General features: G+C 44.0%; 1 protein-coding gene across 3 annotated transcripts in view; it reads left to right on the top strand.

The window, feature by feature from the left end:
• HYDIN (HYDIN axonemal central pair apparatus protein) overlaps positions 1-14533 on the top strand; it is a 346689-nt gene that overhangs the window by 303756 nt on the left and 28400 nt on the right. For all 3 annotated transcript variants that reach the window (XM_084757699.1, XM_084757700.1, XM_084757698.1), the window contains 9 exons: positions 593-695; positions 911-1198; positions 2829-2971; positions 5586-5804; positions 8922-9082; positions 10846-10943; positions 12107-12305; positions 13380-13592; positions 14094-14232. In XM_084757699.1, the coding sequence (XP_084613825.1) occupies positions 593-695; positions 911-1198; positions 2829-2971; positions 5586-5804; positions 8922-9082; positions 10846-10943; positions 12107-12305; positions 13380-13592; positions 14094-14232 (1563 nt within the window). The remainder of the gene's footprint in view (positions 1-592; positions 696-910; positions 1199-2828; positions 2972-5585; positions 5805-8921; positions 9083-10845; positions 10944-12106; positions 12306-13379; positions 13593-14093; positions 14233-14533) is intronic.

The following is a 14533-nucleotide window of genomic DNA, read 5'->3' as shown; positions in this document are numbered from 1 at the left end:
AAGAACACACGCACACACATGAATATGAATGCACACCTCCACACACAAGAACACACGCACACATATGAATATGAATGCACACATCACATACATGAGAACACACGCACACATGTGAATATGAATGGACACTTCACATACATGAGAACACATGCACACATGTGAATATGAATGGACACTTCACATACATGAGAACACATGCACACGTGTGAATATGAATGCACACTTCACACACATGAGAACACATGCACACATGAATATGAATGCACACCTCACACACATGAGAACACATGCGCACATATGAATATGAATGCACACCTCGACACACATGAGAACACCCGCACACATATGAATATGAATGCACACCTCACATACATGAGAACACACGCACACATATGAATATGCATGCACACCTCACATACATGAGAACACACACACATACTCATGCAAAAAGAGAAAATAAAAATTAAAAAGTGAATGCTATGTATAATTTTGGAGATTCTTGCCCCCAAACACAGCCCGATATCACAACCCAGACTCAGTGTTCATGAGCAGCTTGTAAGCTCAACACTCAACCCGACTTTCCTCCTGCCAGCTGCATGTGGACCTGCGGGACCAACTAGGAGTCTTCTCTCTGAAAGGGAGACCCACCACCTCCTACATCTACATCATTGAAGAAAACAAACCGAATGAAAAAGGCAAGTAGAGCACAGGTGCCTCTGTAGGGTGATGGGCCTCAGCACCTGGATGGCCAGGGTCCCCTCAAGGCCTAGCCACAGTTGGTGCTCTGTCACGTCACCAGTGGCCAAAGCTCGTTCCCTCTAAGGGGCTCTTTTCCTTCTAGCCCTGGTCTTCTGGAAGATGAATTCTTTTAAGCTGATTCTAAATAATAACTTCCACCTTCGCTTTACAGTCAAAAAAGCCCACACAGCCTCCCTGGTTGTCTCTCCTGGAGACACAGCTGAATTCGATGTGTGTTTCCACTCCAATAAGATTGGGAGAATGACAGGCACCATCCACTTGTCAGTGATCAACAACCAATACGAGGAGACCATGATCCACCTGGTGGGAGAAAGCTACGAGGATGACATTACCTTGGACAACATCCATGGGCTGACAGGTTCCACCAGCCAGGATAGCTCGGATATGTCTGAGGTCATAGAGATCGCTGAGGAAACCTCCACGGGGGATTTGGTGGCAGGTGAGAGAAGCAGAAGTGAGGTCTGGGTAACTATTGAATCAGTCATTCCAAGTAAGAACCAAGTTCAAAAAGCAGGTGTAGCCTACTGAGAATTTAGGAGGAAGTCTCTCTATCACTATGAGCTCTGTCATTCCTCTGTCCTTCACTTATGTGTGTGTTCACGCAACAAACCCTTACTTAGCACCAAGTGCAAGTACAAGGAGCTACACTGAGCCCGAGACCTGCAGATTAATAAGAAGGTCTTTGCCTTTCTTAGGGAATTTACAGTTTGATACAGACGTTCCTGTTCAGCACTTTAGCAAACGCACGCTTGCCTGCATTTTCCCTGGCTCTGTCTTGTAGCTGCCTTGTGTTGGCACTGGGGATTTCATCTGAAACATGTGTCCTGGGCTCTCTACATGAACTAGGGGGCTTGTCCACTCATCCTCACCACCTGACTGCTCAGTGACCAAACCAGTAGCCTATGGTATCAGCATCTCTTCAGTTCTTGACAGAAAGGGGAATTTCAGACCCACCCTGACCGGCAGGATCATAATTCACATTTTAACCAGATCCCTGGTTGGTCACGTGTGTATTAAAGCGTAAGACATGGCTCTCCACAGTCTCTCAGTTCCTGGACCTTCCGTTTAGGGACCGTACTCTGGAAAGGAAACACTTTATGTTATAATTATTACCAAAAAGCATTTGTTAAGCACTCTAACCATATGACTAGTTGCTTTAAAGTGAATTGTAAACTTGGGTTCAGAATTTCCCCAGGATCTTAATTATAGTCCTAGAATGTATATTGAAATCAACACTCTTTCCATAATTTGGTGCTTCACTCCTGTTTGAACCTATGTAATGACATCACTCTTGTCGGAGATCAAATAGGAGCTAGCAGTAATCCAAGTTTAGAGATCAGATTTCATACCTATTACAGGGTCTCCAGGTTTAGCAAACATGAATACAGGTATTCCGCAGAAAATTGCATTCCAGATAAACAATCAATAACTTTTAGAACATGCACATTCCCCCAAAGTATTGCATGGGGCGTGTTTATCATAAAACATTACTCATTGTTTGTAATTCAAATGTAACTGAGAATCCCGTATTTTATCTGGCAATCTTAACATTTCATTGTATTGTCTCATTAAACAAATGACATTACAGTCTTTATTTTTCTCTTGAACAAATATAAGAGTGAAAAGTAGGTGTATAGCTAGAACTGATACATGGGTAGATGGACAGATGATAGATGGCGGATGATGGATGGATGGATGGATGGATGGATGGATGGATGGATGGATGGATGATGGACAGCTGATAGATGGCGGATGATGGATGGATGGATGGATGGATGGATGGATGGATAGATGGATGGATGGATGGATGGATGGATGGATAGATGGATGGATGGATAGATGGATGGATGGATGGATAGATGGATGGATAGATGATAAATGGATGGAAATCCTTAGGAGGCAGGTATTTCTATCCAGAGATCCAAGGTTTTCTTCATATATTACCATCCAAAGAGGAAACAGTGAAATGTGCATGAGATACACTGTCTATTAAGATATGCCTCCCTTAGAAAGCAGGCTCTTCAGAGAGGTCAGAGAGGACTCACGAGCCTTCTGTTTCTGACCCCTAGCTGCCCTATTGGATCACATCCAGTTTGGGCACTGCCACATTGGAAGCAACTACAACGTGAGCTTCACCATCACCAACCACAGCCAAATGAATGTGATCCGGTTCGAGTGGCCCATATTATCTACACTGACTTTCTCCCCACAGGTAAGTAAAGTCACTCACTGGGTTCCAGACTCTCTCTCAGGCTTAAGCCAACCCCCATGTGACTGTCACTCCATCGCTACAGATACACGGAATGGGATGCAAGCAGCTTAAACTAAGAAACTGCCCAGTACCCATCCCACGACGCAGACTTAGTGCTTGGAGGCACTGCTCAGGGCCCCCCGGGGTCTAACGGGAGATTAACAAACCCTGCCATTGGGATGAAGCCAAGGAATTCACTGGACACCTGGATAAATGGCTACAGGTCCTAGCTTCCTATTCAGAGTGTTGACCTGTGTCCCTAGAGCATGACCTTCAGAAATGGCTCGGCAGGCCAAAAGTAAATAAATAAATAAAATGGTGCTCCATACAAACAGCCCTAACACATGGGAGGCTCAGGCAGAAATACTCCCATAAGTTCCAGGCCAGCCAAGGCTCCTGATAGATTCCAACACCCAAATCCAATCCTAAGGAGTAACTCCAGAAAACTAACTCTACACTATACGCCAGACCCAGTTCCAAGTCTTTGTTATCCATAATCTTTGTTATCAACATTTGGCCTATGAGGAAGCAGAATGAGTATAATGGATGTAAAAGGATAACCTAAGTTGTCAAAGAAGATATAGAACCAGGCTCCTGGCAGTTCCCTTACATTTGTGTGCTTCTACATGTGCACGTGGACACACACGCACATATCTTGAGCAATCCCAAGCTTCCAAAAGCCTTCACTGTCCAGAGGAAGGAGAAAGGATGCCTTCTCTGGCAGAGGCCTGTCATGTGGATGGTGTATATGTTATTGGTGCGTGTACATCTTTATCTAAGATAAATTACAAATCATCCTACAAATAAAGCTTTTTCATCCCAGGGCTTGTCCATAATCTTAAACATTATTAAGAATCTTCAAGATACTTTTATTCATGTGAGTTACAATGATTGATCTTTAGCTTATTAGAAATTAAAACTGCTGGGCCCAGTGGTGCACACCTGTAATCTCAGCACTCAGAGACACAGAGACAGGCAGATTGCTGTGAGTTTGAGGCCAATCTGGTCTACAAAGCAAGTCCAGGACAACCAAGGCTACACAAAGAAACCCTGTATAGAAAAACCAGAAGAGGGAGAGAAATTTAAACTAAAACTATTTTTAAGATTTCTTTATTTTGTATTTGTTTGGGTATAGGTGGTGTGTGTGTGTGTGTGTGTGTGTGTGTGTGTGTGTGTGTGTGTGTGTGTGTGTGTGTACCACATTTATGCCTGGCACCCACAGAGACCAGAAGAGGATATCATACCCCCTGTAACTGGAGTATGCTCTTAACCACTGAGCCATCTCTCCAACTCCAAAAATTAGGAGTATTTTTAAACATGCTTGTTTTAAAGTGCAAAAACCAACTATGTTTTAATTCAAATACCATATTTTACTTTAAAATAAGCATATTTTTTAAAATATGTGTGGCAATGCTAGAATCCTTTCAGCTTTCTAGGTAAGATAGGGTCTTCTGGACAGGCATGGTGGCATATGCTTTTAATCTCAGCACTCCGGAGGCAGAGGCAAGCAGATCTCTGTGATTCAAGGCCAGCCTGATCTACAAAGTGAGTTTTAGGACAGGCAGCGCTGTTACACAGACAAAACCCATGTCTTGAAAAATCAACAACAAAAAAGACAGAGTCTCCTATGTATCCCAGGCTAGCCCTGAGCATCTTATCCTCCTGTCTCAGACTCCTGAATACTTGTGTGATGGGTATCACCACACCCAGCCATTTCATGTCTTTATAAATTTCTTTATATCTGACTGAGTAAGAGTCATGTGAATTGTGCTCTCTGTTCTTTCTTTCCATTCAATCTGACTACACACCATTATCTTTGACTTCTAGTAAGTTCTATTATATACTCATGAGAAAAGGAGAATAAAATAATCAAGGGACAATTCCGTATTACAATGAAAGCTTTGTCCTACTGGTACCCTGGAAAGATCTTGGGGATGCCAAGGCTCATTAGATCACTTTCTAGAAACTAGCACACTGTATCAAGCCACCTACTTGTATGAATCATAATGAATAACTATCAACTGGTTGTGGGTGGCATTTGGTGCCCCACCGCTTGAGCATCAACTCAGATCACTAGCGTTACAGACCTTAAACAATTTACATGTGTTTTTTTTTTTAACCTATGAAATGGGAGTGATGGTTCTGTACCACTCAGAGTGTGCTGTGGGGATTAATAAAATTGCTCAAGAGTTTAGACTAGTGTACGAGATAACTAATAGATTGGTAACTATTAATATTGCTCTTATTATGATGTGTGTGTGCTTGCCTTTTGTTTTGTATTTGTTTTTGTTGGTTTGAGAGAAGGTCTCACTTGGTAGCCCAGACTTGCCTTAAACCTATTATGCACCTAGGCTGGCCTCAAGCTCACGGCACACCTGGCTCGCCTTCCCAAGTGCTGGGGTTCTTCGCATGAGCACCGTGCCTGGCCTTACAATGAATCTCTTGTATGGATCTAAGTCAATCTACCTCTACAGGCCTGGATGATATATTTTGAGTCACCACCAGGTATCAAAGGTGCCTTAAGATTGAGTTCCCAGAAATACAAATACCAGGACTTTTTTTTTCCGCCCCCTAGATAGGGCATCTCCACCCTGGCTGTTCCAAGGACGTGGTGGTGACCCTGAAATCAGACGTTCCTATCAGCCTGAAGAAGATGTCTGCCAAGTGCAAGCTCTCTAAGATCACGTTTCAGCTCCCTGCAGACCAGGTCCATGACTGGGACGACCGCATGCGCACAGTCAAGTGGGTGGATGCTTCCCGAAGCACACCCGGGGCCTTGACAACCAAAAGAAAAGTGAGTACTCAAAAGGACGTGAAGTACAAAGCTAGCCCAGCCCGTCGTGCTTGGCTGCTGGCTGCTCTCAACTTCGGTGTCTCGCCGTGGCAAGTAGGAAAGGTTTGCATCTGACTTCAGTCCCAAGAATGGCAATTTAAGTTTCCATGCCCAGTAGGCTCACCAATGACACACACCCTCTTAGTTGACAGGGTTTAGCTTCAGTCTTTGTAATGGGTTTAGCCAGTACCATCACCTTCTCCTCCTCCACCTCCTCCTCCAAAAATGCCATCACTAGTCAGTTAGCTGTTTTCTACTTCCATCAGGTGTCTAGAACTAGAGCAGGCAGAACTTTCCATTCTTGGCGGGATCTCATCTTCTCCCCACACACGGCCCCTTGCATCCACTCCTTGCCTATCTTCCTTTAAATTCCATAATAAATTAACCCATGCCCAACAAGGGAGCCTGGTCCTGAAAAGCTGTGTGGCTCTGGCCATTTTCTCTCTTGGTCTCTCTCCTAGAGGCAGTCTCTACCCTAAGTTATGCTCTTGAGCTATTCTTTGTTGACCTGAGCGGTCTAAAAGGATTGAGGTGTAGCTATCCACTGATTGAGGTGTAACTGAACTCTGTTTTTGTTTTTAAGGTTATTGTATGTGATCATAGTTGCATGGGCCATAGTGTACGCATTTCACTGTTGTATGCATTTCAGTCTTTTTAATCTTTCTCAAAGTTATTTCAAGTTTCTTTCTTATGGACAGTATATCTGTGCATGTTGGCATCCATGTTTACACATCTACAAGTGGAGTCACCGAGTCAAGGGACATATGAGTGTTCAAATTTCTTCAAGCTGATGATAAGGTGTTTTCCAAACTCACTATACTCATTTCTATTCTTACAGCAGAGGAGTTTTGTGAGCCGTATCCTTGCCAACACTTGACTCTGTCAGACATTTGGGAGGCTTTTTTTATTTGTTTGCTTGTGGGATACTAAGGATGAAGCCACAGCCTTTTGACGGTTAGGCAAGGCATTTGAGTTTTTGTCATTTGAACAACTGGGAAATTATCTCATTATGAGGCTTTATTATATTTCTCTAACCACTAATGAAGTTGAATATCTCTTCATAAGACTATTGGCCACACAAGCTAAGCTACCTCTTACATGAATGCTTTTTTGTGCCTTCTGCTTGTTTTTCAGCTATGATGTTTATCCTTTAAGTTTTTGTATCTTCAAGGAATCTTATTTGTATTGTGTGTCCATACATATTCTCAAAAAAATCTATAGCTTAACTTTTTACTTTGTGTTTTTTTTTAAGCCCTGTCTTCATTTTAGTTCTTCATATGCATGCAAGGGTTGAGGTATGCACACATGAGTGCAGGTGTGCTCAGTGGTCCGAAGAGAGCATCAGACCCCTTGGAGCTAGAGTAATAGGTGGTTGTGAGCCACTCCACATGAGTGTTAGGAGCCAAACCAAGGTCCTCTGCAAGAGCAACATCCACTCTCAGCAACTGAGATACCTGCCCAGCCCCTTTATGTTTTGATAAACAAAAGCTGTTCTTAATTTTTAATAAGATTTTTTATTTATTTTTAGTTTCTATGTATGAGTGTTTTCACACACACACACACACACACATACGTGTGTGTGTGCACGTGTGTACCACATGCCTACAGTGCCCACCGAAGCCAGAAGGGTTCTGTCAGATCAACTGGAGCTACAGGTGGTTAGCTGCCATGTGGTTGCTGGGAATTCAACTTGGGTCCTCTGAAAGAGCAGCCAGTACTCTGACCCAATAAGCCATCTCTCCAGCCCTCCACCCACCCCCTTAAAAAAATCCTTAATTTTAATGTAGTCAAAGTTATCTGGTTTCTTGTTTTATTTATTGCTTTTATATCTTATTTTTATAACCCTTCCCTCCCCCAAAATATATCCACCTTGATGCATAGTTTTAAGTCTGAGCTTGGCTTTTGATACTTAAGCCTCTGATGCATCTGTAAATTCTATCTGACATGAAACAGGCTCTAATTTCATATTTTTTCACTGAGATAACTCCCTTGCCAAATTTGGTCAGCCCTTATGCTCCCTCGTGATCTGATGGGACTCTGTGTCATATCTCAGTTTTATATGTGCCTAGCTCACTTCTGGTCTGCTCCACTCTGTTGTCAGTTTGTCCATCCTTTCTAATAGCATCATAACCAACCTGGTGTCTAGAGGGAAGTCCCCACTCTGCGCTGCTTTATTCCAAGTGTTTTGGTCATTCTTGATCCTTTTTTTCCCCCCTGAAGTATACTTTCTGAATCTAATTGCCAAATATTGTGAAAACCTGTAATGTAAATATGTAATTAGTTGTAATAAAGCTTTTCCATTGTTTTCTTTAACATTTTAACCACATTTTTTACTTTAAGATATTTTACTGTTCAATAACTTTAATGGAGTTTTTAATTTGTTCTTGCATGAATTTTATTTCATTATTTTTCTTTTCCCTCCAAATTTTTAATGTGTATTTTCAAAACAAACTATCTCTATCTTTTAGATATGTTTGGTTGGTGGGGATGCACTAACTGGTGACTCTTGTTGTTTGCACTTTTCTTAATCCATCTCACTGAAAGTTATAAACTTTTCACAACTAACCTATTCTGGTCACCCTCTCCATTTGTACTTTGTTTTCTGATTAATTAATGCCTGTTCTTTCCTCTGTGATTCTCTTTTCTCTATTGTTTGTTTTTGTTTTTGTTGTTGTTGTTGTATTCATTTTTTGTTTCTGAGACAAGGTCTCTTGACATAACCCTGGCTGTCCTGGAACTCACCATATAGATCAGGCTTTACTACGCAAACTCACAACGATCCGCCTGCCTCTGCCTCCCAAGTGCTGGGATTAAAGGTGTGACCATGCCCAGTTCCTCTGTCTTCTTTAGAGTCCAACTGGTCCAAAATCCACGCCCATGTGATCCTAATCCCCTCAGTAATTGCCTGTTGTTCAGTCTTTCGTTTTCATTTTGAGCTATTGGGGGTTTGCCAGACATGTCTTCTGGAACTGCACGCACTTTGTGGGTTCATGTCCATTTCCGTATGTGCCGACATCCCCAGTGTTCCTGTGCACTGCTGGCTTTGCAATGTCAAGGACATGGCTGCCTTTCTTTCAGGTGATAGAGACAGACCCTGAGCCAGTCCATTCGATAGTAGAAGAAAATTACCGAGAGCTGCGGATCCAGATCAGTGCCAACGTGGATTTCGCTTCGTATCAGTGCCAAACTAGTGATGTGTTCTTTAAGGAAACGCTGGTTTATCAGACCCGAGTGTTTGAGTGAGTCACTGAAAGCTTTCAGACTACTAGGGAGACTGTCTGTAAGGGCTAAACAGTTGCATTTTAAAATTATGTATATATTTATTATATACTATAGCCAATGCTATAATTAATATATATTTATTAATATATTATAGTGACATATAATAATTGCTACATTATGATATGATTTATCTAATTAATATATTATATAATGTGTTATATGTGTATATAAATATATGATTTATATGATTTATATAATATATATCTATATATTAATTATATATTGATATGTAAATTGTAATATATTGCATCTTTTAAAAAGAAAGTGCATTAAGTGAAGGAGTTCTGATGAAATTGCTTTAAAATTGCTTTTTTAAAATGTTTTCAAGCCGGGAGTGGTGGCTCACACCTATAATCCCAGCACTCGGGAGGCAGAGGCAGGCGGATCGCTGTGAGTTCGAGGCCAGCCTGGTCTACAAAGTGAGTCCAGGACAGCCAAGGCTAACACAGAGAGACCCTGTCTCGAAAAACCAAAAAAAAAAAAAAATGTTTTCATCCAGGCATGGTAATTCATTCTGCAGGAAGTCGACACCAAAAAATCTTGAGCTCCAATCCATAATAGCCTACATAGTAGCAAGACCCAATCTCAAAACATTTTTGGGGACAGGGTATCACCACAAGGCACTACCTGGCCTGGAACTCACTAAGCCAGGCTGGCCTCAAACTCACAGAGACCAGCCTGCCTCTGCCTCTCCACTGCTGGGTTTAAAGGTGTACACCACGCCCAGCCTAGCTGTATTTTTTAAGCCTTTTAAAAAAATATTTGCTTTTTGGTTAACATGTAATGATGGTATATATTTATTACTTCAATGCAAGCATACAGTGTATAATGATTGGATCAGAATAATTAGTGTTTCCATGCCTTAACATTGATCTGGAGGTGGACCCTTCAGACTCCTCTGTCTAGGGCCTCATCAAATATATGACAGGTGTCTATACGCTGTAGAGTGCTCTGGCTTACTGCTTCCATTGCACTGGTGATACCTTCTATCCATCCATGCCTTCCCCCTGACCTGCCCCACCTTCCAGTAATCATTCTGCTATGCTCTCCTACGTTGAGATCAAATGTACTAGCTTCCACACGTGAGGAGGAACACACGATAGGTGTCTCTCTACGTCTGACTTGTTTTGCTCAGCGTAATGTCTTCTACCCCCACCCATTTTTGCTGAACAGGACAGAATTATAGGGACAGAAAGGAAGGTCCTCAAGATTAAACTGAAAATAGACTTGCTCACTTCTGGGTATATATCAAAGGAGGTTCAGTTAACACGTCTTTTTTTTTTTTTTTTTTTTTTGGTTTTTTGAGACAGGGTTTCTCTGTGTAGCCCTGGCTGTCCTGGACTCGCTTTGTAGACCAGGCTGGCCTTGAACTCACAGAGATCCACCTGCCTCTGCCTCCTGAGTGCTGGGATTAAAGGCGTGCACCACCACCGCCAGCTCAGTTAACATGCCAAGGAGATGTCTGCACTCCCGTGTGGACTCTTCATAGCCTCCAGGACAGAGGATAAGCCTGGGTGTCCACTGTCAAATAAATGAATAAAGAAAATATGGCATACTTATGTGTGTGCACAGCAGAAAACAATTCCAACTTTTAAAAAAAAAAAAAAAAACCTAAGGCATGAAACGACTTGCCTTTGAGAAACAGTACAGCTGACACTCAGGTGAGCGGAAGCATGGGCAGCACATTCTGACATCTGCTCCTGACCCCCCCCCCCCACAGGTTTGACCTCGTTAACACAGGACAGGTGCTGTTAGAATACAGCTGGGCCTCGGATGAACCCTCCAAGGCAGTCACGTTTTTCATGCCAGAAAGTCACGGTAAGGACCCCCCAGTCCCTGACCAGAGCCACCATTCACAGAAAAGCCTTAGAGGCCAGCACCGCACATCCAGCCCCCCGAGGAGCTAAGAGATGGCAGAGCACGGGCTTTGTGTACTTTCCAGAGCCACGTGGGCCTGAGAGACGAGCAGCTTGACCTCTCCTCATCCTCGGTTCTCTGTCCGGGCCTTCTACAGTCCCACCAGAGCGATGGCCCAGGTCACTCATCACCACGGATCTTGTCTTCTAGTTCTTTGGGGTTTGTTTTGTTGTTTGTTGTTTTCAAGACTGTCCTGGACTCGCTTTGTAGACCAGGCTGGCCTCAAACTCATAGAGATCTGTTAGGATTACAGCCGTGTACCACTGAACTGCTGTCTTCTAGTTCTTAAGACTTCTACAAGATTGCAGACCACTGAAAAAACTGGTGTGGGGCTGGAGAGATACCCCAGCAGTTAAAAAGCACTTGTGCCTCTTGTCGAGGACTCAGGTTCAATTCCCAGAAGCCACATGGTGACTTACAACTGCATGATACTGCAGTTCCAGGGAATCTAACACCCTTTTCTGATCTCTTTGGCACCAGAAATGCATGTGATGCACATGCATACATGCACAAAAAAGCACAGATACATATAAAAATAAAAGAAAAACTGGTGAAAACAATGAGTCATTTCCCCAGAAGAAATACATACCTATGCCAAAGTGTACAACTGATACACATGAAACTATAGCAAGGGGCCTGACACCTGGTAGGTAAATAAACTGGTCGCTGTTATTTCAATTGGGGAGGTTCACAGACTTTTCAGATGAGCCCTCCTTACCCATGGTCTCCCACCATGCAAATCCCTATGTTAGGTCAATGGCTCTCCACAAACCCTATTCATAGCCCATTACCCTACTGCCGAAGATCCACAAACCCTTTCTTGACCCGCTTCCCCCGGGCCAAAAGGAAATCCATCTGAAAACATTATAACATTAATAGAAGAGTTTTTCACAAGTCGCCTGTGAACTATGAGTCGATTCCTTTCTACTTGTGTCCAGCGTTAAATATACCTGCTGTAAGGCATGAGTCCACAGACATCCCAGGAGAGGGCCCCAAGCGACTCACGAGTGGGCTGCCTCCCATTGCCCTTGCAGAAAAATCACCTTCTCTCTATCCTCCCTCAGGTTCCAGTCAAAAAGATCAGCTAAGTCAGGGCACAGGCAGCACCCTGGACAGCGCCCTGGACCACTGGACCGAAGGCTGTCCCTCCCCCTTCTCAGTGGAGCCCTCCTCAGGCGTAGTGCCTGTAGGGAAGTCTCAGAAGCTCAAAGTGAAGTTCTCCCCGATGGACACGGGCGAGTTCGAGACCACCCTGTACTGCCAGTAAGGAAGTGTGTTCTGCGAGCCTCCAGCTCTGACCCTCCTCTCCCATCCAACTGCTGTCACCCTTTCTGACCTTAGACGCCTCCCAGAGCCCAGAAGTCTAAAAGGGCCAGCCCCTGGAGAGCAAGGGGAATGTGGTCTAAGTCCTGCTCATCAGCCTCTCCCATCACTTCCACCTGCCTACTTCCCCCTTCCTGGACACATACAGGAATCCGCTAAATAAGAGAGTAATTTGCAGCCTGGCAGAATCTACCCTTTGGGAAAGCTCCCTTCTATATTCCCTGATACTCCATTGCCACATACCTAAAACTACAGGCAGTAATCCTTACCATATAAATTTATTTGGAATACTAAGTGAGCTAATTTAAACAAAGAGTTGAGGCAATGCCTGGCCCACAATAAGCTCAGTAAACAAAGAGAGGAAGGGATATGGGGTTGGTGGACCTGTCTGGTCTGGTCTGGTGTGAGAGAGAGAAAAATAAGCATACATGCATAGATCCTACATACATCAGCTAACGTCCCAGATAGTGTACCTCCTTCCGGGAGAGATTCCAAAGAGAACAGCTGCCCTTAGAGAAAGCCTGTAAGCCTTGCCGTAGGGTGACAGAGACCTACGTGAACCGTCAGAGTTTTCCAGGTCTTATACCGGAGAGACCTCTGCTGCTATAGGGCTCGGCCCCGGGGCTGGGTCTGTTCATGTGCATCACCTTCTACAAGGTTCTTAGGATAATATTTTAGGATTTCCAGCTCCTCCTCTATAATCTATCATCAGATGCCTAGGAGTGGACCCAGACGATGAGCACTCCTCTTCATTTAACCACTGATAGGAGGGGGAAACTGGGAGCCCCGTGTAAGTACACAGAGGGATTCTGACCCCGGATTCTCATACCAGCCCACTCGTCTACTGAACAATTAATTAGTGAACACCCACTGTGTAGAGTGTGGCAGTCAGGCCCAGAGTGGTGCTGTTAACCAAGACAATCACACGGAACTCACATTTTGATGGACAGAATAATTATTCCCAACCATCTCAGAAAGAAACAACAGAATATAAAGTCAAAATTAAAATTTCAGGATTCCCAACCTGCCGTCTGGAGAGCAAGGCCCCATTCTGCTAACCAAAGGGCGAAGCGTCCTGCCATTCTGCCATTTTGAACTGAAGGAATCAGACTACATCAGTGGCCATCGGCGCAACCCAGAGCTCCGAGGACCAGGCACTGGACCTCTCGATCCAAACACCCAAGTGATCGAGTTCACCAGTGTGGGTATAGGAGGAAAGGATTTCCGGTGAGTCACGTGGGTTTGCGTGGATGGAACTCACGCCAGTCAGTCCTCCTACAGAATGCAGGTGGAGAGTTCAGGAAAGCCAGCTGTACTGATGCCTAAAAGCAAACTGGATGCTCCAGGGATTGCTCTAGAGATTTGACATCAGAGAATTGGTACATGAATGAAGCTAGATTCCTTGTCCACAGCTTTTGACAGTGGGGGAATTTGGGCATATGTATAAAGGTGTATTCCCTCACCCCACCTTGACCACAGAGCATCCCTTGGCACATGCGGCCTTGGGAGCATCAATCACTCCAAAGTCCAGAACTCTCATTACACTTCAGATCCCCAGGGGGAGGTAGCAGCTTGACTTCTACAGTAATGAAGTTCTCAGATCATTTCTGGTTCCCAGGGGGAGACGGTGACAGTTCTAGGATTTACATAAATTTTCTTGAATTTTTTTTTTTTTTGCAATACCTTCCCTCACTTCCTGCTGTCATTTTTTTTCCCCCTTTTGACCAGGACCTTTACAATTCTGAACCCGACCAACAGCACCTACTCTTTCTGCTGGACCTCTGAAGAGACAGAAAGTCTCCAGCACCCTCCAGCCTTTGTGTGTCTTACAGAAAAGGGTGTTATCCACCCTGAGAAGAAAGCTGAGGTAGGTGTGTGTGTGTGTGTGTGTGTGTGTGTGTGTGTGTGTGTGTGGTGTGTGTGGTGTGTGGTGTGTGCGTGTATGTGTGCGTGTGTGTGTGGTGTTGCGTGTGTGTGTGCCTGTGTATGGTGTGTGTGTGTGTGTGTGCGTGTGTATTGGGGACCCCACAATTCTATAGCCATCCCTGCACAGCAAGTGTATGCCAAGAGAGAACAGAGTTGATGAGAATCATTGATCTGCATGTATTTATTGAGTGGCTACCATGTACAATCTCAATGAGGAAGATAGGCCTGGGTTTTCTTGGCCG

Source organism: Acomys minous (genome assembly GCF_964271855.1).
Source record: "Acomys minous genome assembly, chromosome: 14".
Lineage (NCBI taxonomy): Eukaryota > Metazoa > Chordata > Mammalia > Rodentia > Muridae > Acomys > Acomys minous.
Note: the sequence above shows the minus strand (reverse complement) of the source record. Positions and strands in the feature narration are given on the sequence as shown.